This window comes from Staurois parvus, unplaced genomic scaffold (genome assembly GCF_062004578.1).
Source record: "Staurois parvus isolate SC_StPar_1 unplaced genomic scaffold, SC_StPar_1.0 ptg000165l, whole genome shotgun sequence".
In the NCBI taxonomy this organism is placed as follows: Eukaryota; Metazoa; Chordata; class Amphibia; order Anura; family Ranidae; genus Staurois; species Staurois parvus.
The window spans coordinates 2,891,268-2,916,973 of record NW_028317961.1 but is presented as its reverse complement, the minus strand read 5'-3'; the positions used below and the strand labels follow the sequence as shown (position 1 = coordinate 2,916,973).

The 25,706-nt window shown below is 40.1% G+C and overlaps 1 protein-coding gene across 1 annotated transcript in view; it reads right to left on the bottom strand.

Moving 5' to 3' along the window:
* LOC149462834 (enoyl-[acyl-carrier-protein] reductase, mitochondrial-like) overlaps positions 1-25,706 on the bottom strand; it is a 107,842-nt gene that overhangs the window by 22,533 nt on the left and 59,603 nt on the right. Inside the window, exons 4-5 of the mRNA XM_089676137.1 lie at positions 17,197-17,340; positions 7,503-7,605 (exon numbers count right to left, since the gene is read on the bottom strand). Coding sequence (XP_089532263.1) covers positions 7,503-7,605; positions 17,197-17,340 — 247 coding nt within the window. The remainder of the gene's footprint in view (positions 1-7,502; positions 7,606-17,196; positions 17,341-25,706) is intronic.

Sequence of the window (25,706 nt, the reverse complement as noted above, 5' to 3'; positions counted from 1 at the left end):
TACAGGGACCTAGAGGTCCCACTCCCAACGTGTACCTTCAGGCAATTTCAGAAGTGCCTCAAGAGCTTTGAAATCCAGAGCGCTCTGTGAAAAGTGACGACTTTTCCTGGAGAAGTCAAGCACCCTGATCCCCCTCATCCTTGCATTCTGCAGCTCAGTATTAGACAGAGAGGGCACTGATCATAGTGATAGGACAATAGGGGAAGGCAGGAGGCCAGGACAGTTCTTGTTGATGCCTAAGTTAAAAGTACCTGGGTTCAGTTTGCCAGATTTTCGCCAAGCAGTTCACATGTACTGAATGTTAATTCAAGCACATTGAAGTCAATAGGAAATCAATCTTTAAATTTGAGTCTGACCATTTTCTAAGTGATTGAAAAGTCTCATTGTTTTTAAATTAAAATAAAAAACATGTTATACTTACCTGTTCTATGCCCCATTGGTGCTTAAGGCTCCAGTGTGCCCAGTGGTGTATTTAGGTTTTGTGCTGCCCTAGGCAACACAAAAATCGGCGCCCCCCACAGAGAGAGCCTGACATTGACCAAGAACACCCCTGCCTCCCACCCAAGAGAGCCTTCCACTACCGCTGCCCCCCATACACCAGCCACCATCCCCCAGGGCAAGAAAGAGAAATACGCTCACCTTCACAGTTCTGGACATCCCCGGGAACGAGAGTTGGGCTGTGCATCCACCATGATGAAACCCGCAGCCTCTCTCAGAACCCACCAGGTCCCCATGCCGCGTGTGTCCCCTCTTCTGTCCCTTCTTCTGAGGGGCAGTGCTGCCCCCCCTGAAAAATGCCACCCTAGGCAAATGCCTTGTTTGCCTTGTGGTAAATACACCAGAGTGTGCCCCCATAGCAAGCCGTAAGTGTTTAGAGAAGGAGGGGAAGGAAATCGTTAATGGGTTGTTTTTTCACCTTAAAAGAAAAGCATGGTTTTTGCTTTTTGTTTTAAATAATGCTTACTTAGGAGGATGCAACATCAATCTAGTCGATCTGAGTTATCAATCACCGCTGATCGCTCAGTTCTCCTCATCGCTCTGAACAGAGAGCAGTGCCAATCAGTCACCGCTGTCTGCTCTGCCCCCCCCAGCACTCACTGGAGCGCTGGACTGTGGAGGGGGCGGGAACAGATGGCTCAGGCTCACAGATCCATATGGTTGGGATCTCTCCCCAGCTTGGACTAGCTCTGTAACTTCAGGGTCACAGGAGTGCAGAACAAACTGCATTCCTGTGATTCACAGCCAAACGAGCTTTAGCTGCACTTCTCCTTTAATGGGAGGAATGCATTAAGATAAAAACTCCCTGCCTTTAGAACCACTTTAAGGCTAAAGGCTGAGGAATTGCCTAACAAATGCCACAGAGGCGCTAGGGGGACTAGTACCAATGCAATTTTTAAAAAAATACTGTTTTGCAGGGAGCTCAAATCCTTTAAAACACATGCCTGGTGGTGCCTTAAACCTACCTATACTATGTACATACATGTTGGGGGATGTCCATTACTGTTTAAAAACCAGCATTTTTTTTAAATCTACCTAAAAAGTCTAAAACAAAAACAAATCATGGGGCCCCCATAAAACTCATACAAGAACCCTTATCCTTGATGGTCTGGTATAAATTTTAAGGGGGTACCCCACACAAACAAAAGACACCCTGCCCTCAAACGCGGATGTCAGACCCCTGTCCTTCTCGCTAACTCGTGAAAAAGGACTGGCCAATCTCACACCGTGCTGTCACTTACGTACCATAGTCACTCTCAGCTGCACCCTGCACAAAGATTTTTCAGCTTGCACAATCTACGTGGCAGCAGCCTGAAAACGATTGTCACTGGGTTAAGTTAACAAAGCAATTAACTCTTTAAGCTACCACCACCACCTTTTGACTGAGAAGGAGGAAACTCACAATCTTAGCAATAACACACACAGTCACCTCAGACAGCTATATTTAGGGGATTTTTACTACAGTATCACTCTTCAAGAGACAGGGGTGCTTTTAGTTTGCATTAGCACATTTGGAAACAATTTCAACACTTTTCAGAATAGGGTTTAATAACAAAAAAGTCAAAATGGTGCAAATAAAATATTCACAAAAACAAAGAGATTACAAAGTAACAAAGAGAACAAGCAACAGTAAGACAAGTGGTGAAAAAAGGTAAATACTTGCAAAGTCCCTGGTTTTAGCAGAGTTCAGTTAAGGGTGAGAAAGGTGTTATCGGCTCTCATAACTTGACAGATGTTCCTTGGTTGATGGTACACGAGAGCTGTCAACTTTTGGAGCAGTCTCTTTTTTGGTGGTGTTAAAGGGGTGTCAACAGAGACCTTCTGACCAATTAAGTGGCTCAGGAATGGCTATGGGGGTGTCACCATGTTTATCATTGTCTATTGGCCCTCCCTCACACACGGCTTTATACCGATATCATTATCCTTCACTATATACTGTCTGCATTCTGTAAACGGGTAGATTATTGTTCAGCATTATATTTTGTGTCCAGGGATACCAAACACAGAGTATTTTGGATGGACCTGTCACCCAGGAGCTATCTGACTGCTATTTAACCTTCTGTATTCTATATCTTAGCCAGGGGCGGACTGACCATTTGGAAACTAGGGCACTGCCCGAGGGGCGGGGTCAGTAGGGGGCCCCATGAGATGCCCCTGTTACCTTTTTCATAGGCTTTTTTGAGTTTGAGCAAGGGCACAGGGGCCCCATGATCCTCTATTGCCCGGGGGCCCCATGAGTTGTCAGTCTGCCCCTGATCTTAGCCATGTATGAACTTTATTTGTTCAGTATGATATTCCCAGTTCAAAAATATACTTAACATTGGTGTGTCTTGGTCCTGTCTGATGTTATGAATTGTGTGTAGTTTTGAAATGTTGAGTTGGGCAGGGCAGGGGTCTCTAAAATGTCACTGCAAGCCTGACTGCTTTATGATCCCCATTTTATGGCGCGGTATATGTTCCTAGTGCTTTATTGCCCTACAAACTACGAGGGACAGAACTGATCAATTAGCTGTTTACAGCTCTGCAAAGGCCTGTCTGTTGGTGCCTGCTATCCCTAAGTTGAGATAACAGGCTCTTTTGAAGTGCGTTAAAAGTTAAGGCTAAGAATTCCATGAATTTCTGGAGGAGGGAGGGGGGGGGTAAAATCACTGGGCTATGACTCTTCTCATGACAAAAATGTCTGAAACCTGAACAAAATGGATTAATGCACACAACCATTACATCCACCACCAATCCATACCAGGCCCTTATCCAAGTATGAAGTCTGGCTTGCCAGCTGACCTGCTGACAAATCTGCTGTCAGATTCCAGGTTGACAGCTGAATTGAAAACAAAGGGGCAGAGATTGTGGTTGATGTTATTCACCACCCCTGCATCAGCCTCCCCGGTACCGTGCTTTTGTCGCGATTTGCGTTTCCCATTGGCAGGCAGTTAGAGCAGGCTTGTGAAGCCTTAGCCAGTAGAATTTGGAGTTTTTGTAATACACTGATCTAGGTTTCAATGGTTCTATTGTGCTCCTGAAGATATTTTACACATAGAACCCTGTGGCATTCTACATTTTATTAATGCTGCTAGTTTAATGGCTTTGAGATAATGAAGGGTTTACTTTCTCTTAGAACTCCTCCATTACAATTACTTAAAGCTATGGTTGGCAACTTGGAAATTGTAGAAGGCCTCAAATACTGCTCATTACTTATCCAGAGGGACTCTCAAAGGCATTTTCGTTGATTGTGGTGCATTGCATCATGTTAGGATACCTCTTTACAATGTATGGGCTGTAACATACCTTCACACTCAAAAAATGTTGGTCCTGCTGCATTCTTTGAGGTGTGTAATAATATACTTGCATTCTAGAGGTGTGTTGGGGTGCCTGAGTAGAAAAGCCTGTCACCTGCCAGCAGCTGCAGTGTGGACCCTTGCTTTCTGTATGGAAGCAGTGATCTTGTTGCAGAGGCTTGACATGCCCCTTACTGTGGCAAACATTTGGCTTTACAAATAGCAAAGCTCATGCTCCCTGCTGACTGGGGAGCACTAGCAGGGTGTGCGTGTGTGAGACCTTTGCAGGGAGATCATTGTTTTCCTGCAAAGAGCAAGGGGTCCACTCTGCAGCATGCTGGCAAGACACAAGCTTTTCTACTTAGACTGTAGCTGCTTTGGAAATAAAATGAACTTTAAGACATTATACACGTTTTGTGTTGGTTCTCCTGGAATGTATTTACAGTAGCTAATTTAAACTGAAAGTTCAATTGGACTTTAAAGCTAAACTCCAGGAATTCAGCCACTTCCTAAAATGTGCTCTCTTTAAATTAGCATTTTTACCTAGCATCGGGAACATTCTTTTGGTCTTAACCCTATGAAGAGTTCAATAAAACTGTCAGATGTAAGTAAAAGGGATATGTGGCATGTGCCTCATTGGACTTGCATAGTTACATAGTTAGTCTGGCTGAATAAAGACAAAAGTCCATCCAGTTCAACCATTAAAAAAAAAAAAGTTATGTTTGTTGAATCTTCCTGTTGGCCACATTCCCCAGATGGCTGAATCCTTTACCAATAACTGACAACAGGTCCTGGTGCTAAGAGTTTTACATTTTTGTATGAGTTTACATTACCATTTAAAACTTTGTTTTTGTTCCTGGTCAATTCTCTAATTCTGTGAAATAAGCATCTATAAGAACATCCCTACATTGTAAAAAATACATTTGGGGATAATTCAATAAAGCACTACTGAAAGTTTACTGCTGCTATGGTACTTTAAAATGGCCTGCACCAAAAAATGCCTGGTGCCTGTTTCAGAAACTTTACCAACATGTGTCAAAGGATCAGCTTTTAATGTAACATTGTTGCACTATTAATGCAACAAAATAAAAAAATAATTACCTCTAGTGTGTAGATAATGAAACTGGAGGTAATAAAGATCTACTCTAAGTTGGCGTATAGAGACAGGCAGAGTGCCTGTCCATATATGCAGTGTAGCAGAGAGGCATTTTAGCCCCTGCTACCATCTCCCCATCACTGGTTGTTAATGGTGCTGTTAGCTTCACAGCCATTAGCCTCCATGCATTCAGTGGCATGGCAATGGGCAGAGCCCGATGGGGAAGCTGAGGCACTAGTTCCCCATCAGGTCCACTCTTACCTTATAATTAGCAGTGGCAGATTCTGCAGCCAAGAGCAGGCTGTCTGTTGGGTAAGGATCAGCCTGTTGTCACTCATAAGGGGAGTGGACCTGATGGAAAACTAACAGTGCTGAATCTCCATCAGGTGCCATCCCCTGCTGCAAAACTCCTCACTGCTGTGCTATCTGACAGGTGCAGCGGTGGAAGGAACCACAGTTGCACTGAAGGCAAAGTGTCTGTATGGTGTGCTTCCACACTCCAGATTCATGGTCCTGTCTGTAACAGCTACATCAACTTGTTCCCTGCACTATTTCTACTGTGGAGGTATGTTGTGATTCTTAGACACTCTTTATGAATTCCTCTTATTCACTTTATTGCCTCTCTTGCCAACTACAATACTCACCTTTTCTTCACTTCTGCCACTCTGTGCAGTCTCCGACCCTAGGTTCACACTTAAGCGTTTTCTGCAGTGTTTTTCAGAAATTCAGTACTGTCCATTTAACATGATTTCCTATGGGGCATGTTCACATCTGTGTTTTTTGGAAAGGGTCATTTACTTTTTTTACCGCAAAAAGTTGCGTTTTGGCTCTATGGACTTCCATGGAAATGCTACAGAAAAGCAAGTATTGCGTTTTTACTGCGTTTTTGAGCTTTAAATCTACCTAGCAACAAGAAAAATAAACAAAATAAAAAAACACATCAAAAACGCTGCAAAAATGCAATGCAAAACGCAATGCAGAAAGGGCTCAAACGCAACCTGCATAGGTGTGAACCTAGGGCAGGGGTAGGCAACCTGCGGCTCTCTAGCTGTTGTGGAACTACATTTCCCATGACGCATTGCAACATTACAAAACTGACAGTTACAGCTATGACTTGCAGAGGCATGATGGAACTTCTAGTCCTGCAACAGCTGGAGAGCCGCAGGTTGCCTACCCCTGACCTAGGGTAAGAGTTGAAAAAATATATAACACAGCACTTGCGCTCAGATATTGAACCACTCAGAAAATAAAATATAATATACTAAAACAAAATAAAAGCAGCTTGCACATAAATAGGCAATGTTACAAAAATAAAATTAAAAATGCAGCGCTAATTATGAAATCTTATAAACATCAAAATAATGTCCATATAAGTTCTCAAATAAATGAAGCCAAATGCAAGGGAAGATTACGGTCCAAAAACCATCACCATACACCCAAAAAAGATGGCCTCTTACCAGACAATTTGACCGTACAAAACCGGTCAGCAAGCGCAGTGTGATATAACATCAATGCAGCAAACGATCATCAGTAGAAATCCTTAAATTTTGGCAGATTTATTAAAGATTCATGTACATCAAAGTGTAAGATAACCAGCATTGAAAATAGAAAAGTTTCAAACCAGCAAAACTGCCGCCGTCCCTCCAGAACATGGTGACGTCACATGCCGAAGCTCCACCCAATGCGTTTCATCATCAGAAAGACGTCTTCTTTCTATTTTCAATGCTGGTTATCTTACGCTTTGATGTACGTGGATCTTTAATAAATCTGCTAAAGTTTATTTTAACTACTGCACTGAGTTGCCTCTTCTTTTTACCTATTTTCTGACTGTCGGATGGGAGTTTCTTCAAATTTGGAGATCTTTAAAGTGGAGAAGTTATCCTTTATCTCATTTGTTGCATTGATGTTATATCACACTGCGCTTGCTGACTGGTTTTGTACGGTCAAATTGGCTGGTAAGAGGCCATCTCTTTTGGGTGTATGGTGACGGTTTTTCGATCGTAATCTCCCCTTGCATCTGGCTTCATTTATTTGAGGACTTATATGGACATTATTTTGATGTTTATAAAATTTCATAATTAGCGCTGCATTTTTAATTTTATTTTTATAAGAGTTGAAAAAAGACTGCATGATGTAACTCTGGATCACTGTGGCTGAGGCTTACACAGGGATAAGGACTGTCCCTTCCACCATGTGACAGCACTGAGCTAATCACTAAGCACCAATGTAGTTAACATGGGTAAAGAAATATTGTCTTCCACACCTAGAAGAACAAGGGGCAGGGTGGTGGATCAAAGGAAGGGGAATGTGCACCACTGGGGAGATGGTATTAGAGCTATCCTGTTGTTTTATCCTGCATAGGCCAAGTGCAGATTTGTGTTGAGCTCCTTCTTAGATCTCATGCCCTAATCCCTGATTTTTTTCAGTATATCCCTTTCTGTAGCCAAACATTTAGCCAGCCCTACCAAGACAGGGATCAGCAAGAGTTTTGCAAGACCTTCCTTGATTCTCTGCTATAACCTTGGCTTCAGCATAAAATATGCTATTGCTATAATGTTGTTATAAAGTTTGCAATTTACGTATTTGTATCTGGATTATGTTAATGAAAAGTGTCCATGTAGTTTAATCCTCACCTATTTCTAATGACGTTAATCGTATTTACTCCCATTGATGCACAAATCTGTATCACAGCTTGTCCCACACCACCGTTTGCACCATTTTGAATGACAGTATCACCTTGGAACAAGAAGACAATTAGGCTTATTTGAAGCATATAAAAATTCAAGAACAAAAATTACATTTATTCCAGTTTACCAGTCTTTAGATGTGGTAGCTGCATTATTTTTCTTCTTTAAGGCTCCAGGAAAATTAAAAAATCCACCGTGTACTGTAATTGTGCAGTTTTCTGACATGATGAAATGCAATGCCATTTAACAGATGTGCAGTGGTGCCATTAATTGTTAAAGGCATCCACATGCATCTGCAAATGAGCATGTTTCCATGCATGCCAGACTGCACCAGACCATGCGGTTTGGTGCAGCGCATTTTTGGGGTCAGGGACTTCTTTTTATTGCATTTCTTGTGCATAGGTTAGCTCATTGAAATGAATGTGCTGCCCAATGTGCAAAAAAAGTGCTGAAACTCTTCTGCGCTTGGTTGCACCTGTAGATGTGAACCAAACCTTATACACAACACAAATTGAAGTGGAACTAAACCCATCCATTTAGCTACTTCACAAAACAAGGCATTCCATGTCACGGTTGCTCGTGCTCTCAAATGAACTGTCATCAATTGGCTGGTGTCATATTTGATCACGTGCAGCACCATGGAAACTGTAGATCAAATTGCTATGGCTAAGACGGCAGCTTCCTTGGCTATAAGGATAGGAGTGTTTAGTTCTGCTTTAAGCCAAACCATGCCCCAACCAAACAAGTATTTTAATGGGAACTTGTATCATTAATAGAAAATAATGAATAACCTTAACTAAAGGTACTTTTATTGTCTACAATAAAAGTACAAATAACATGTCAGCTTGAGTAGAACAATAGTAATACCCTTGAACTCCTGCAGTGCTTTAGAATGATTTATTTTTGTGATAGAATTTTGGGAAACATATAGACACAACGTGGTTGTTATTTGCCAGCAACTACAGTAAACAAGTAGCATGTGTGGGAGGTAAAACTAAAATCTGGAAGATATACAAGTAGAACAGAAATGTGGTTTTTTTTGTTGGAACATTGTGAAAAATAAGTCACACCATAGTTATATTAATTGGCCAACAGTAATTAAAAAAAGATATATGAAAAGCAACTTTTTATTGTAGCCCCTTGAGTTTATCAACTAAACAAGTAATGTACCCACACCAAATGACAATTGTTATGTGTATTTACTCACTTTGAATGCTCAGATGGGAAATTAACCCTGGGTAGGAATGCCTTCCTAATGTTTGAACTTACTTTAGAGATCTTCAGAAGATCCTTCCATCATGTGTACCTTATGTGAATGGAGAGAGGGATTGCAATGTACTGAAACTATCCAGGATGTTGTTTTAGAGGGGATACATATTCTGGGGCCCTCAACGTAAAACACACATTCAGTGATGAAGGCCATAAATACAGGCTAACATGGTGGAGGAGAAGCACATATTTGCTAGCTGTCCAGATTGGGGATGGTAGACTGTATGCCTGACTTGAAATATTTGGTTTATTATTGCTCCCCAACACTTACCCACAGTCACTACTTTGCATAATGCTACCCACTTTACATGTGCAACACTGGTAATGTCAAGTCTGGAAAAAAACCCATGTCGCTGAGTGTGGGATGACTACTAACAAGCAGTAAGCACTACCAGTTAGCAAATATACTAACTATACTATACTATATATGATTGAATAATCATATATAGTGTATATATATAAAAGTGCAGCACTAAAAATATATAGAGTTGTCATACATATATGAGAAACACAATAATAAGTGTGAATAAAAATAGTCCCGGCAAAGGTGACTTGGAGTAAAAGTACACACTAACCAGATGTGCACATTAAAAGTGCAATGTAGAGATCATAAGGCTCATGGGGTAATCATCAGAGTAGAAATGGTGTTCCCTTGGTCAGAAAAGATCCCCGGGTGGTGCAGAGCTGGGCAGGAAGAAAAACTCCTTGATAACCGGGAACAGAACGAACGTTGATCCACCAGAAGAAATACGACTCCTCCACTGTTTATGCAATACTTCACTATGGGCATCTTTTCTTGACCCCCCGTGGGGAGCAACCTTTTTCCAGATACGTTTTTTTGCCCAGTGGAGGAGTCGTATTTCTTCTGGCGGATCAACGTTCGTTCTGTTCCCGGTTATCAAGGAGTTTTTCTTCCTGCCCAGCTCTGCACCACCCGGGGATCTTCTCTGACCAAGGGAACACCATTTCTACTCTGATGATTACCCCATGAGCCTTATGATCTCTACATTGCACTTTTATTGTGCACATCTGGTTAGTGTGCACTTTTACTCCAAGTCACCTTTGCTGGGACTATTTTTATTCACATTTATTTATTGTGTTTCTCATATATGTATGACAACTTTATATATTTTTAGCGCTGCACTTTTATATATAACTTCTTGTGAGGATTTTTGTTGGTTATCCTGTGTGCCTAGCTGCTTGAATTTAAAAAAAAAAAAAAGCGCTCACTTATTTCTTTACTATATATAGTGTATACAAATCGTAAGGTACAGCTTGGTCAGATGGACACTTAGGGGTCTATTTATAAATAAAAATCAGTATGTGACTGTCAGAATTCATACAACCATCCCTATAATGTGTCTAATATGTTTGTTTCCTGGAATGGTCAGCTCCATCTAGTAGTGATAAGGTATTTTCCTGATTGAGATATGGCCACTAGATGGAGATGATTATTAACTGCTTCTGCATCGCCCTATAGCAGAAATACTGCAACAGTCCTGGTGATTACTGACTGGCAACCTGTGATCCCCAAGTATTTCCAACGGGGGAGAGACCTGTGTATAAACAACACAGATGTCTCCCCGTCAGCTCCTGCACATTGCTTTGTATGACTCTGCATAGCAGAGTCATACAAAGCATTGTGCTTACAGTGAAACACACACATAGCCCACATAGTGAAACAGCACACAGTTAACCCTTTGATCACCTCAGATGTTCACCCCTTCCTGCCCAGTGCCAATAGTACAGTGTAAGTGACACCAAGTCAGTTCCCCCCAGTGTCAGAATGCCCGCCGCATTCCCACTATAAGTTGCTGATCGCCGCCATTACTAGTAAAAGAAAGAAATTCTAGTACCTATACTGCCATTTGTAAACACTATAACTTTCATGTAAACCAATTAATGTACACGTATTGGGATTTTTTTTTAGCAAAGACATGTAGCAGAATACATTTTGGCCTAAATTTATGACAAAATGTGATTTAAAATTTTTTTTACTGAACATGTTTAATAGCAAAAAGTCAAAAATATTGTTTTTTTCAAAATTGTCGGTCGTTTTTTGTTTATAGCGCAAAAAATAAAAACCGCACAGGCGATCAAATACCACTGAAATAAAGCTCTATTTGTGGGAAAAAAGGACATAAATTTCATTTGGGTGCAGCGTTGCATGACTGTGCAATTGTCAGTTAAAGTAACACAGCGCCGTATCACAAAACATAGCCTGGTCAGGAAGGGGAGTAAATCCTCTGGAGGGCAAGTGGTTAAACATTATGGACACATTACGGTCCTCATAATGTGTCCAATATGCCTCTTTTCTATCATTGTGAGCCTAATTTAGTGCCCATAAAGCAGTATTTCCGTGAATAATGTATGGTCACTAGATTGAGCCGACAATCATTGGAAATAAACACAATAGGTACATTATGGAGTTTCTTTGCAAACTATTTTTTTAATAAATAGACCTTTAGCCTGGGTTCACATATATGTGGTGCGGTAGGTATATTGCATGTGATTCGCATGGAAACTGCAACACATTCCTGTGCAAATCCCATACGATTTGTGTCCGATGCGATTGGAGTCATAAATTTTGTATGGCTCTAATAGCACCACACTCGCACCAAAAACATGCAGGACCCTTTTTTTGGTTTGCACTAGAATTGGATCACATGGGTATTCACATCTATGCAATCCAATTCTGTACATCGCACCGTGTTTTTCAGACCGCTTTCAGGGTGTTATTAACTTAACATACACACCCACAGCGGTTCACATGAACGCAGTGTGATTCTGATGTGGTGCAGAATTTGCACAGAAAACCCTGCAAATTCTACACCAAATCAGTATGAACCAGTTGATTTACTGCAACTGGAGAGTGCAAAATCTGGTGCAGCTGTGCATGGTAGCCAATCAGCTTCTAACTTCAACTTGTTCAAGCTCTGAAAAAAAAACCCTGAAAGCTGATTGGTTTCTATGCACAGCTGCACCAGATTTTCCACTCTCCAGTTTTAGTAAATCAAATCAACCCATAAGTGACCACCCATAATTTAAAACTATCATGAAAAAGTTTTATACATGATGGTGCCAATTTGAAAATTCATGTTATTTTTTAACTAGGAACTACATTGTTTAACTCCTTTGTGAATTGATTCATTAATATTACATTGTAAGCGTGTTTCCATTTATGTATCCCTATCAGGGGTGGACTGACGATTTCGAAACTCGGGCACTGCCCGAGGGCCCGGGGTCAGTAGGGGGCCCCATGAGATTCCCCTGGTACCTTTTTCATAGGCTTTTTTGAGTTTGGGCAAGGACACAGGGGCCCCATGATCCCCTATTGCCCGGGGGCCCCATGAGTTGTCAGTCCGCCCCTGATCCCTATATAGCTCTCATGAAGAGCTATAGAGGGAAAGCACTGGATTAGATATTATAACATGCAGGACATCCTAAGACAACCCTCCAATAGGCATTAAAAAAGTTGGTAAGTTCTGGTAAAAGTCCCAAACGTGAACAAAGCAGACACAATCCGAATTGAATCCTGGTTCTTCCATCTCTCACATTAACCTATAACCTCTAAGGAGGTTTTAACCTGCAGTGTTTTAGTGTTAAAAGACTTAAACAGGCTGATGCCAAGATCTATACTGTTTCATAAAAAACATTTTGTGATGTTACACAATTTTTGTAGAATATTAAAAAAAACTGATTGTACTGCAATATATGTGTTGGTATTGTTTTTCTTTTTTTTTCAGTTGAAATGATTAATGTAACAGGTCATAGTTACTGTATGTTCTGCCAGTCTATAGCTACTCTACTGCCATGAACAGAATTTTTAGATGTGAGTCAGAGATGCATAAAGCAGGGGTCTGATTTAGAAATGTGTAATTCTCTACCATATGTGCTGTAATAATTTTCCTTGTGCTGTAGACAGGTGAATACAAATGTGACAGCTGTACGATAACATCTCAGATGTGTGTGACAACCCCAGCTGTGCAGGCATAGGGACTTTTAGATGTATATTTTTATATCTCACTGTCATGCACATGTGTGTACTCAATGTGTATGATAATGATAATTTCTAGAAACGTAAGTGTATTTGAAGTACTGGTCTGGAGCACTTATTAGATGAAATATTCTTCATACTTATGTGACTGTATACGTTTGATGGGTTTATCTGCCATAAAGAACAAACATGGACATCCTTGACCTGCCTGTTTAATTATTCTATACCTGACACCTAATCCATGTCAATAGAAGCTACTGTGTGTTTGAGATTTACATTTAAATCTAAACTCTGTGCACAAAAACATGTATTTAAATATATTCATTATTAGGCAAAAACTGTACAAAACAATTTTATGCACAATAAATACTCTAGCTAATTTAGATGATCTTGTAAAAGTAGCAGTGACATCATCATTATGCTGTACTGTATGCATGAACAGAGCAGAGCTGTGGGAGCCCCCCAATACAGGCAGCCAGCAGAAAATGACAGGAGAGGGCGGATACAAGACCAGTCACACTGCACAAGGAAAGAGAGCAGCACTGCCTGGTCCTTAATACAGGAAGCTCCTGCAAAAAGGTGGAGTGAAAGGATTAATTCATGAAAGATCTGAAAGAAATAAGCAAAGAACTCCAATATTCAAGTAAGAAAAGAAAATACTTACTGTATGGCAACAATATCTGTTTAACCCTTTATGTTTATGCCCATCCATTTTTTTTTTAGTTTTGAATAGAGTGTGGAAGGGTTAAAACCTCTGTAAGGTTAGTGAGGATAAATCTTCAGAAAGATATGTATTGAGACCAGGGGTGGACTGACAACTCATGGGGCTCCCGGGCAATAGGGGATCATGGGGCCCCTGTGTCCTTGCCCACACTCAAACCACACCCAAAAAACATATGAAAGGTACCAGGGGCATCTGATGGGGCCCCCTACTGACCATGGGCACTCGGGCAGTGCCCGAGCACCCGAATGGTCAGTCCGCCCCTGATTGAGAGTAAACCTTCAAAGGCAACACAGACAGAAATAGAAATGCTTATTCTTTTAATGGAGTACGGGAAGCCTAACACTCTATCAGGGTCTTATTACTAAATGTGGAGAAAAGCCAACACTCCAAGTATGAACACAGCTCATCGTGTGTAGATGTCAGATCATACCATTAACCTAGGTTGTGCATTGTGGCTCTTGAAACAGACAGCCTGGCTGACCACACTTCTTTCTGATTTGGGTGATTAGTAAATTGCATGTATATATAGTCCCAACTGCAGGTATTTTTTTCTGTCTGTCACCTTGAGAAGAAAGGGTCTGTGCCCTCTTGAAACATTGAGACATTAGTAAACATTGTTGGAGTGCTGGTTTCTCTCTACATTTGGATGTGTGTGGTGTCACGGCATAGGCACATGAGCTCAGTGCGGTGTTGTTTGATGTTTTACAAGCTTCTTCTTGCTGTCTATGTCCCTGTTGCAGTTTTTCTTAACTTCCTGTCTGGCAAAATTATTGTCAGCAGAACAGGAAAGTGCGAGCAAAAATTGTTGGAAAATCCCTTTAATGGTGACCCAGGCAGCAGTAAAACATGACAGGGTTTTAGTTCTTTCCCACTCCTAGAGGAGGAAAATATTTTGGCTGGACATACACATAAAAAGGGACTTAACTCCCCCCTAACTATTCTCCCCCCACATTCCCACTTACTGGTTATACTGGATTAAATACACACTCACCTGCCCAGTGGATCTAGGGTTGTCTTGCAGTAATTTGTTGCTCAGATATCTGTGCCCCGTGCGGTCATATTGGTCCTCTTCAGCCAGTTGCCTCTTTGCAGTTCAGGTAGCTTGGCCACTGATGAAGTGACAGTTCTGCCCTCCCCTAGCTGTGAATGGGTTCCTGGAGCTCCCTGGAATATATGGTGGGGTTTCCTTAATCCTCACCTGTCCTACTACCTGTACTCTGGTTTCTGGTTTACCTGTCCAACCCTGCTTAGCCTTGTTCCTCTGTTTGCCCTGCTCTCCTGATCATTGTTGTATATACAGTAGTTTATTGTAGAGTAAGTTCTTAATTACTTTACATGTGTTTCACTAAGTATTTATGTTTGCAGGGTATTTATGTTTTTTGCTACTTACATATGTGTTTGTTTCCTCATAATAAATGGTTACATTGTATCATAGCTGTAGTCAGTGTGCTTCATTGTCTTTCTGGTTGAACCTAATAACAGGATGCTAGCATTCGGTATCCTGGCACTTACAAATTTCCCCTTCTCTTTAATGCATCCCTCCTCTATGCTTAGCTCTTCATCGTGTTGCAAACATAGGGAATATACTTTATGTATAAGAAGATTGCCCAGCGTTTACTCACATGGCCGATGTAGGCAGCTGAGACTCCACTTACAAACAAGGCTCCCAGGCTCCTTCAATTGTGTACTTTGCCTAAACCCATGCAGACTTACTGCTCTGCACCACGTACACAGATGCCAATCTGAGGCCACCTTACCGAATCCCCCTGATCAAAGTCCATATTAACTCCACATGCCTAAAGCACTTCTCATGCAGGGCCCTGCAATTTACCTTTGTCCAGAGCAGATTGCTAGAAGTGCAACAGAACACCTGGAGCTCATTCCAAATGGTCTCCTGGGTTGCCTGGTGCGTGTTCCTTGTGGGGGTTCATTTTTCACTGCTAGGAGGGTGACTCCTCACCCTTAATCACCACCTGCTCCTGAGCTACTCTGGTTTGTACAAGTAACCACATTTATTCTCCTTCCCAAATGAGGTATCACATTTCTTTTATCTCCCGACTTAGACAAGGAAGAGGTATTAGTGTTTTTTGATTTGAACTTTACTTAAATTGTATCATAATTACAAACCTGTCCATACAATGGTGTTGCATCTTATTACACACTGCACAGATGGTCTCCAAACATTGGGATAATGATGCATACCTTGAAATTGTCCACATTTTGGATGTAATATAACAGTTCTGTTATCTACACAGGGGGGTGCAGTGGTACTACTCACAGCCTAAAGCAAAACTAAACCACCCTATCCTTTACAGCCAATGAAGGTGCCATCTTATCCTCTGTTTGATCTGCAGTTGCCATGGGGTTGCATGTGTGGTCAGTTGTGACACCAGCCATTTTATGGCTTGACAGTTCAGTTGTGAGCCCAAGTAACTGGGACAGTTATCATTCACAGGATACCTTGAATGTAACTGTTTTGGTAAAACCATTAAATCAGTGGATTTTACGTCTACATGAAGGTTCCCATACAGTCCTCTTCAGGCCCTAGGTCTCATAGCTTCCCCCAGGCCTCCAGGGGGAGTGCTTCCTCGTATTGCTCCATCATCTTGTCCTACAGCAGACTAAAGACCTCAGATAGCTCCTTCTCTAACTATATCAAGAGACAGGGCTGGGATAATGCACAGACTACACCTCCTGAGGGGATTGGACACACATTAAAGGGGAACACCTTTCTACTTTTATACATCTTTTCTTGCATCTCAGCTGCTACTTGCTTAGATTTGGAAGTGAGCCATGAGGTGCTATCACCAATGCAACCTCTACTTTTAGCAGATATAAAAAGCAATAGGCCTTTTGCACATGAACATAGAAATCTACTGATGTTATGTTTGGTATTGGCTTTGCGTATACAAACATTTGCAGCTACAAATGCAACGCCCTTTCACCCATGTGTAAAAGGCATAAAGGGACTTGAGTGGTATCCTCATTAAGTTGGCTCAAAACCTTCCTGCCAGGACAGACAAACAAGACACATAGTCAGTAACATCAGCTGTGTGGGTAGGATGAATTGACTTCTAATATGGGTGCTTTGTTGCAATAAATGTAAGAAATGCAAACATTTTCAGGGCTCTAATTACTGATATGTGTAGACCAAAACTCTTTAAACTGGACTTCCATGGCATGAGGAAGGAAATAAATATGTCATTTTGTAGATCTCATTCTCCAATGGGTTAAAATTCATCTTACTTCCTGTTTCTCAGGGCAGAAATAAAGGCATCTCTTCAAAAGATTTTTTTAGTTAGGTGATGAACCACTCCCAGGTTTACCTACTGTTTATGTCCTTCCGGGAAAATTTCTCTTGATTTCCTGCCCTGACGATAGTGGTCACCAGGACAGAAAGTAGGGGTAGCTCTCCCCAAAGGTTTCTATATCTTAGAAGTACAAGTTAGTGATAAATGATTGTTTTGAGCATTTTGGCTATGATTTATACATTCATACATTCAAAAATGTAACGCAGCATAATATAAATAATTCACTTTATAGGTTGTTTTACAGTATATATTTTACATTGGTAGAAATATTGTATTGACAGAAAGTGGACAAATTCAAATAATAAATCAATGACTGTTTAAGTGCAAATATTACTTTACCATGTCTCAATGTCACAAAGTCCATCAACATCCTATACGCAGTACATGGGTTTACACTGAGTGTGGCTGCGCTTATCACAGAGATATCTTTGGCAACTGGAATCACTTCATTTGCTTTGCAAACTGCTTCAGTCCTCCATGTACCTAGTATGTGAGAAAATACTTGTTTAAGGTGTGAGCTTATTGTTTCTTTACATTGGATTGTAGGCTTATTAATCATTGATGAATGAGTTCACATCACTATAGACATTCAAGTTACCGTTCTACTGATTACCTTCCAACATTTTTATGAACAACCTATATTGTGATCATTCTAAAGAGCCTTAAGGGGTATTTAAATCCAAAAAACAAAACAACATTTTTATCTCAGCTTATCAGTCCTTAGATTTGTAACTAAATTAATTGTCATTTTCAAGGCCTTGTCCCTTTTATTCTCTAGGTGATCTTACCAGTAGCATCCTTCCTATCCTAAGGGGACAAAGCTTGCTCACTGTACTTTAGTATTAGTTTAGTTTAGCAGAGCAGGTTACAAAGCATTACCATTGAAATCAATGGAGGTGGCTAACAAGCGTCAATGCCTGATGAAAACGAATTGTTGCTTAATTTGTAACACAACAAGATACCACTTTAACTTTAAGTCTAGTAAGAACAATACACACATTGCAGGGTAGAGGTGTTCGTAAAGGCCTGGATTGTTTCTTAGATACACAGAATATAACTGGATACTAACATTTATAGGTAAAGTTGATTCAGGGAATATCTGATTGCCTCTTACGGGATCAGGAAGGAATTTTTTCCCAGTAGGAGCAAATTGGATCGTGCTTTGCTGGGTTTTTTTGCCTTCTTCTGGATGAACTGTGGGTATAGGATTACGGTTGAATTGGATGGACTTTTGTCTTTTTTCAGCCAGACTAACTATGTAACTATGTAAATATGTAACCCTCATTACCTCTCGTGATCCCCACTGTTATTGGAAGTTTTGGGTAATGAGTATGTCAAATGGAACTGATCCTACAAACAAGAATTGTTTAAAGGTTCAACCATTGTATATTTTACCAACAAATGAAACTGGAAATTATCAGGAGTGTCTAGAGCTCCTGCTCCATCACAGCTGCTTGTCTCATTCCTGCTTGGCTGCGATACATTCTCACTATTTGTCCACCTGCAAGGTAATTGATGTAGCCAGTCTCTGGGTGGAGACCAAACCTGATTTAAGCCAGCCAAGCCTGTGATAGTGTGTGTAACACATGCTCAATCTCCCTGTCTGCCTGTCTTGCTCTGCTGTTTTATGGATTACCCCGTTTATGGCTTTTGATCGGATATAGACTATTCTCTGAACTCCGCCTGCCTTTTGACTATGGATTGGATACTGACTACTCAGAACCTTGCCTGACTTGTACCTGGACTGTAATTGAACTACTCTACCTGCCTACTGCATGTACCTGTTTCCTGTGCTCAGTTTGTGCCTGTTCCAGCGTGGTAACCAAGCACTATAGCATTGTGTATAAGTCCTGGGGGCAAGAAGAATTGTTCAGGATACAATGAAAACCCACAGGTAACCTTAGGAGAAATACAGACTGCTCTGGAAAAAGACGGTGTCATTGTTTCCAGGAACATAATATGATGATACTTGAACAAAAATGAGCTGCATACTCAAGTTGCCAGAAAGAAACCTATGTGCCAATGCCACAAATAGGCCCAATTACAATATGCCTGACAGCATGCCTTACAACCTACAGTAGGGGTAAGCATGATTTACCTTTTCAGATTTGGAAAAGAGTTATAGCTGAATTTTTCCAGTCCATAAACACAGGAAATAACAATATTGAAACTAAACACTCTTCACGATACACCAAAAAAAAAAAGTCAAATTGTTTTCTTGGACATGGTCTTAATTAATATACTAAACATATCTATTTAACTTTATTAGAACATTCCCCAATTCACTAGGCATATTTGTCAAAGTGTACAAATCTCACAGAATGATGAAATATTCAAACTAAAAAAATAAAGGAAAACTGATAATAGAGAGAATGCCATTGTTGAGTTTTTCTGAAAACTCCAGTTGCCTGACTGTCATGATGGCACTCTTTCTTCAGTGCCTTGGTCAATAGGCAATGATGCACAAAAGTACCTCTGACTTTTCTCTGACTTTCCTTTATGCACACTTGTTCCAGACCAGTAACTTGGCTAGTACTGAAGTCAGTGGGTTAATAGAACAGTCAGGCAACAAATCATTTTAGAAGTTATCAAATGCAATCATTCATTACCCTGTTTTTTGTGATTTTTTTGCAGTTTAAGAGGTAAAGTCGTTTAACATAGCAACTCCACAAAATAGCATCCCCGAAAGCATGAAACTAATTGAATTTAGAAAATAATATTGTGTCTTGAAGCTGAAGTTTATATTGCTTACTGAATGGTTAAGAGTTAGCTGTTTTTATTGATCTGGTATATAACGTGAACATTTTATTATCTGTTCTGAGTGTTATTATTTTCTTGCTGCTATCAGTATGTCTTCGGGGTACACATTTCCTACCAAGTTTAAGGAAAAGGAAACTACTATATAGCGTTGGTTTATTGAAAACATCTGCAGTGTTCCAGATGAAAGATTATACAGAAAACACGCTTGATAGTCTCTATACGTCAACTCTGTGATTGTTACTTTAGGAAGGTATTGATGACCACGCAGTGTCCTGAAATCAGTCGGTTGCGTATATCATGTTCCAGTAGATTGCCTAGCTACAGAGATGAGATACAGCTGTCTTTTACCTGACAGCTGTGACACATTCATTTTAGATGTTTCTGAAATTGGATATTCTTTGCTAAAAATACTGCTGTATAATATATATATATATATATATATATATATATATATATATATAATATTGGTTGATAAAATGGAAATCTGTAAAATTCCATTATCATTAATAAACAGAAAAGAGGTAAAATTATGGGGAATACAGTTAGTATAGAACTTTAAGACATTCCCCTTTTGTACTGTATGTACACTATATTGCCAAAAGTATTGGGACGCCTGCCTTTACAAGCACATGAGCTTTAATGGCATCCCAATCGTAGTCCATAGGGTTGAATATTGAGTTGGCCCACCCTTTGCAGCTATGACAGCTTCAACTCTTCTGGGAAGGCTGTCCACAAGGTTTAGGAGTCTGTCTATGGGAATGTGCGACCATTCTTCCAGAAGCACATTTGTGAGGTCAGGCACTGATGTCGAACGAGAAGGCCTGGCTCACAGTCTCCGCTCTAATTCATCCCAAAGGTGTTCTATTGGGTTGAGGTGCAGGCCAGTTAAGTTCCCCCACCTCAAACTTTCACATCCATGTCTTTATGGACCTTGTTTTGTGCACTGGTGTTGGAAAAGGAAGGGGCCATCCCCAAACTGTTCCCACAAAGTTGGGAGCATGAAATTGTCCAAAATGTCTTGGTATGCTGACGCCTTAAGAGCTTCCTTCACTGGAACTATGGGACCAAGCCCAACCCCTGAAAAGCAACCCCACACCATAATTCCCCCTGCACCAAACTTTACACTTGGCACAATGCAGAGAAGTAACGTTCTCCTGGCAGCCACCAAACCCAGACACGTCCATCTGATTGCCATACAGAGAAGCATGATTTGTCACTCCAGCGAACACATTTCCACTACTTTAGAGTCCAGTGGCATTGTGCTTTACGCCACTGCATCCATCGCCTTGCATTGCACTTGGATGCAGCTCCTCGGCCAATGAAACCCATTCAATGAAGCTCTCTATGCACTGTTGTTGTGCTAATCTGAAGGCCACACAAAGTTTGGAGGTGTTTAGCTATTGACTCTGCAGACAGTTGGAGACTTCTGTGCACTGTGCGCTTCAGGATGCACTGACCCCACTCTGTCTTTCTACCTGGCCTACCTCTTCGTGGCTGAGTTGCTATTGTTCCCAGTTGGTTTCCCTTTGTTATAATACCACTAACAGTTGACCTTGGAATGTTTAGTAGCAAAGAAATTACACAGATGGACTTATTGCGCAGGTGGCTCCTGAGAGCGACCCATTTTGTCACAAATGTTTCTAGAAGCAGTCTGCATGCCTAGGTGCTTGATTTTATACACCTGTGGCCATGGATGTGATTGGAACACCTGAATCCACTGATTTGGAGGGCTGGCCCAATACTTTTTGGCAATATAGTGTATTTAATATTTCAGATTTTAGCAAAGACCCAGATGTGTGCTATTAAATACTTTATTAATATGAATTTGTTTATTAATATTTTTGCATGGACAATTAAATTGTTGTGATATTCTCAGCCAGAATAACCCAGGATGTCTGGTTCTGAAGTCAACTGCCAAATGTAGTGCTATGAAAAAGCTTCACAACTGTCTGGCTATATTTAAAGACAATGGTATAGAGAGAGATAAAGTGAGCGCTAGAAAAAAGCCTCTGTACACCGAAAGGCACCAATAAACCTTCAATAATAAATAAAACACAAAAGGTGCAGCACTTAAATTCAAATGGTGTCAAAACTGAATAGATGCATAAAGATAGAATAAATGCTGATAATTAAATAGACAGTAGTAATAGGCATAAATAAGTGACTGGTAAGTGCCCTAATATAGTGTCAAAGTCTATATAGAAGTAGTGGTTCTTCGAGTGTCTTCTGGTGATAAAATATTCGAATTATACACTCACCAGATGCATAATTCCAATATGCATTAAGAAGACTAATCTCATCTCAAGGTCTCAAATGGAATCCTCTTAGGGACTTGTTTAGCATCTCTGGGCTTCCCTCTGGGCACTTCTGTCCATCTGGGGTTCCCCTTGGATCATCTGATAAGGCACTTCTCAGTTCCTTTCCCTGGTGGCTCTGTGGGTGGTGGACTCAACACGAGTCCCAAGGAAGGATGCCAAGATAGTGTAGTACCGTTTAAAAGGATGATTTATTGATCCAAAAAGTGAGACATGATAAAAACAAAAACAAAACAACTGACCATGAGATGTGTAAAAGATGGCTGCCGGCCCACATGGGACTCGTGCTAAATGCACGTAGTCATAGGGAGTGTGCTTGCTAGTCAGACGTCTGTAAAGCTCTGATATATAGCCTGTAGTTGGCATGCAGATTAGCGCGTCTGCCATCTTCCCGGCTATTTCGCGCATGCGCGATGTGTGCAGCATTGCGATGTCTGCAGTATTCGCACGTGCGCATAGGCACGGCGCCATTTTGTTGTAGTCCCGATCAACTGATAACATAATGCTTGGCTTCTATATATGGTGTACAGATTGGCGTCTTACTAATCTTCCTGCGCCAGTGCGGTGTTAACACCTTAATGCCCGCAGCATTCCTATATGTGCTCGAACATGGCGCCATGTTACTGTAGTTCTAATCAGCTATGTGGCATGATATGATATGTTGACAGGAGTACAAACATATGGTAATAGAAATATATATCTCTACACAGGATCATCATCATAGATAAATCGTGGTCTATTGGATAAAATGGGAAAAAGGAAATCCAACCACTTATCCATATCTACGTTAATGTAGTAACATGTTATTGTGCTTTTTTTCTAGCGCTCAATTTATCTCTCTATACCATTGTTTTCTTCCATACCATTTGAAGTTGTAGCTGCTAGCATATTCATATATATACCTGTATAACCTATATCAAATATGACAGACATTTTTAAATAAGATCTATGAGAGCTACCATATCAGATGAAGTAGTCTCTGTGGTTAATGAACAACATAACCTCAAAGGGCTCATCTTAAAAATCTAACATCAGCAGAAATTAGAACACTATGGGATATTTCTTTTTTGGACAGATATGTCAAAGTAAAAATGGTCCCTAGATCATTAAGATGGGAAGTATCCCCAGAGTATGAGGATATTAACAGTTCTACCGAATGGTATCAATTTTTGTAACAATTCAGGTATTGAACTACTCATGTTTCTTATATCAAGGAAGAAAAAGAAACTTACTTATCTAGATATAGAGATTAATAAGCTTAAGGATCAATTTACACCACGTAAAGAGAAAGATGAATACAGATCAGAATCTGTTAAACTTAAAACCTATATGGAGCAGTTAGAAAAAGAACAAAAAGATAAAAAACAGAAAAAATATACCCGAGATGTTAAAGATTACCAAGAAAGTATGTTTTTAAATAGCAGAAAGACAAAGAGGATATTACCACCTTACCTACATCCTACCATACCCCCCTACCAGCATCCAAACTCCCACAGACTAATAGTGGCCCTACACAGAGGCACCCAAGGATGCAGAGGACGAGAAACTGAATATAATATATCAGTCAATAATAGGTACGATGCCTTCAATCCTATCACTGACAGAAATATAGGATTACGGAATAACGATTGGCATCCGAACCAGCAACAATATAAAAACAAATATCACCCCAAACCAAGAACTAACAATAATTATACCACTAACAATACCGTAGAACGCACGCACCATATAGGAACAATAGGAATGTTCAATACACCCAACACAATCAAAATTTTAGACAATCTGCTCCCAGACCCCGTTTTGAACAGCCTGTTAATAACCACAATGGTCCTCCAAACTCTAATTACTATGCCAATAATAGACAAGAGTATCATACACCAACTCCTTTTTTTAGGCCCAGGCAGGGCACAAAAAAGGGGTATAGAGGAAAGAGAGGAGGCCAAAGGGTTAACAAACCCGAAAAAAATAAAAATGTAACTGAAGCGGGTATATTTAATCTCAGCAAAATGGAACTATCATCTGATGAACTGAACCTTCTCAGTAAAGGTCTAAAATTTGCACTTAAGGTGTCTCTTAACAAATTTCAAACCTACGTTGATATTAGAAAATTTGTTAGACAATTATCTCTAAAGAAATATTTTTTAAATAATCCTATTACGCGTAATAACCATATGGGAAGCAGCATTTATTCAAATCTGAGGAATGCGTCACTATTTAATCCTCCATACATAAAAACCCAGTTAATCCCCCTGGAAGACCCATCATAAGTGGAATCAGATCATTGTGTTCTAGAGCAGGAGAATACATAGATCACTTCCTGCAACCTCTTGTTACTAAAACTCCATCATACCTACGCGACACCAAACAAGTTTTACAAGATACTAAGAGTATTATTACTAATCATAATACATTTCTCGTTACCGTGGATGTCGCGTCATTATATACCAATATTGATCATACAGATGGGATGGAGGCAGTGCAGTTTTACTTGAATGATTTTACTGATATGTCTATTTTACATAAAGATTTTATACTCAAGCTTTTAGAATTTACGATGACCAAGAACTACTTTTGGTTTAATAACCAATTTTATTTACAAAAGAAGGGTGTCGCAATGGGAGCTAAATTCGCTCCCAGCCTGGCCAATTTATTCACGGCCAGGTGGGAGGAAGATATGATATACGGCAGAGATTGGCCAGAGCTCTCATTTTATAGAAGATACATAGACGATATATTTTGAATTTGGAATGGGGAAGAACAGACATTAATTAATTTTTTTGGCACTTTAAATCATAATACACATAATATTAAGCTCAACTATGAGTACAGCACTTCTAATGTACATTTCCTTGATCTGACTTTGTTTAACCGAAATGTGAAGATTGAAACAGAATCCTTTTTCAAAGTAACAGACAGAAATAGTTACATCCCCCTCAATAGTTGTCATCATCCCACATGGTTACGTAACATTTCTAAAAGTCAACTTCTCAGGATCAAGAGAAATTGTACTAACACGGACATTTTTCTCTTTCAAGCTGACGTTTTAAAGAATCGTTTTTTAGAAAAAGGTTACAGTGCAAATACTTTGAATAACACTATTAATGAGGTGGCCATGATGGATAGGGAGACTATCCTTAATAAAGAGAAACCACAAAGGTCACCGAGACTGTGTCCGTTTATAACAAACTTTTCTATACAACACAAAGCTATTTCTAAAATCATTAAAAACAATTGGAAAATACAGAAAGCTGATCCGACATTAACTAATTATTTACCAGATAGACCAGAAATAACTTTCAGGAAGGCTTTACCATTATGGAATCGGATAGCACCTAATGTGATCAACCCCCCCTACTACCAACACATTTTTTGCAGAATTAAAAGGTTTCTATCCTTGCAATAAATGTATTATTTGCCTATGTAACGGAACTAGGAAAAAGAAAATTGATACATTCAACTCAACATCAACAGGCAAAAGCTACAATATTGATAGCTTTATAACGTGCAATAGCCGATTTGTAGTCTATTTACTACAGTGCCCCTGTAACAAACAATACATAGGTTGAACCACAAGAAAATTGAAGGACCATTTAAGAGAACATGTCAGTAACATCAAGAAAGGGTATAGGGAACATTCCCTATCAAAACATTATTGCCTATGCCACAACAGGGACCCCTCATCACTAAGGTATATTGGGATTGATATCACCAAGACACATTGGAGGGGTATTAATAAAAAGAGAACAGTGTCACAACAAGAATCAAAATGGATCT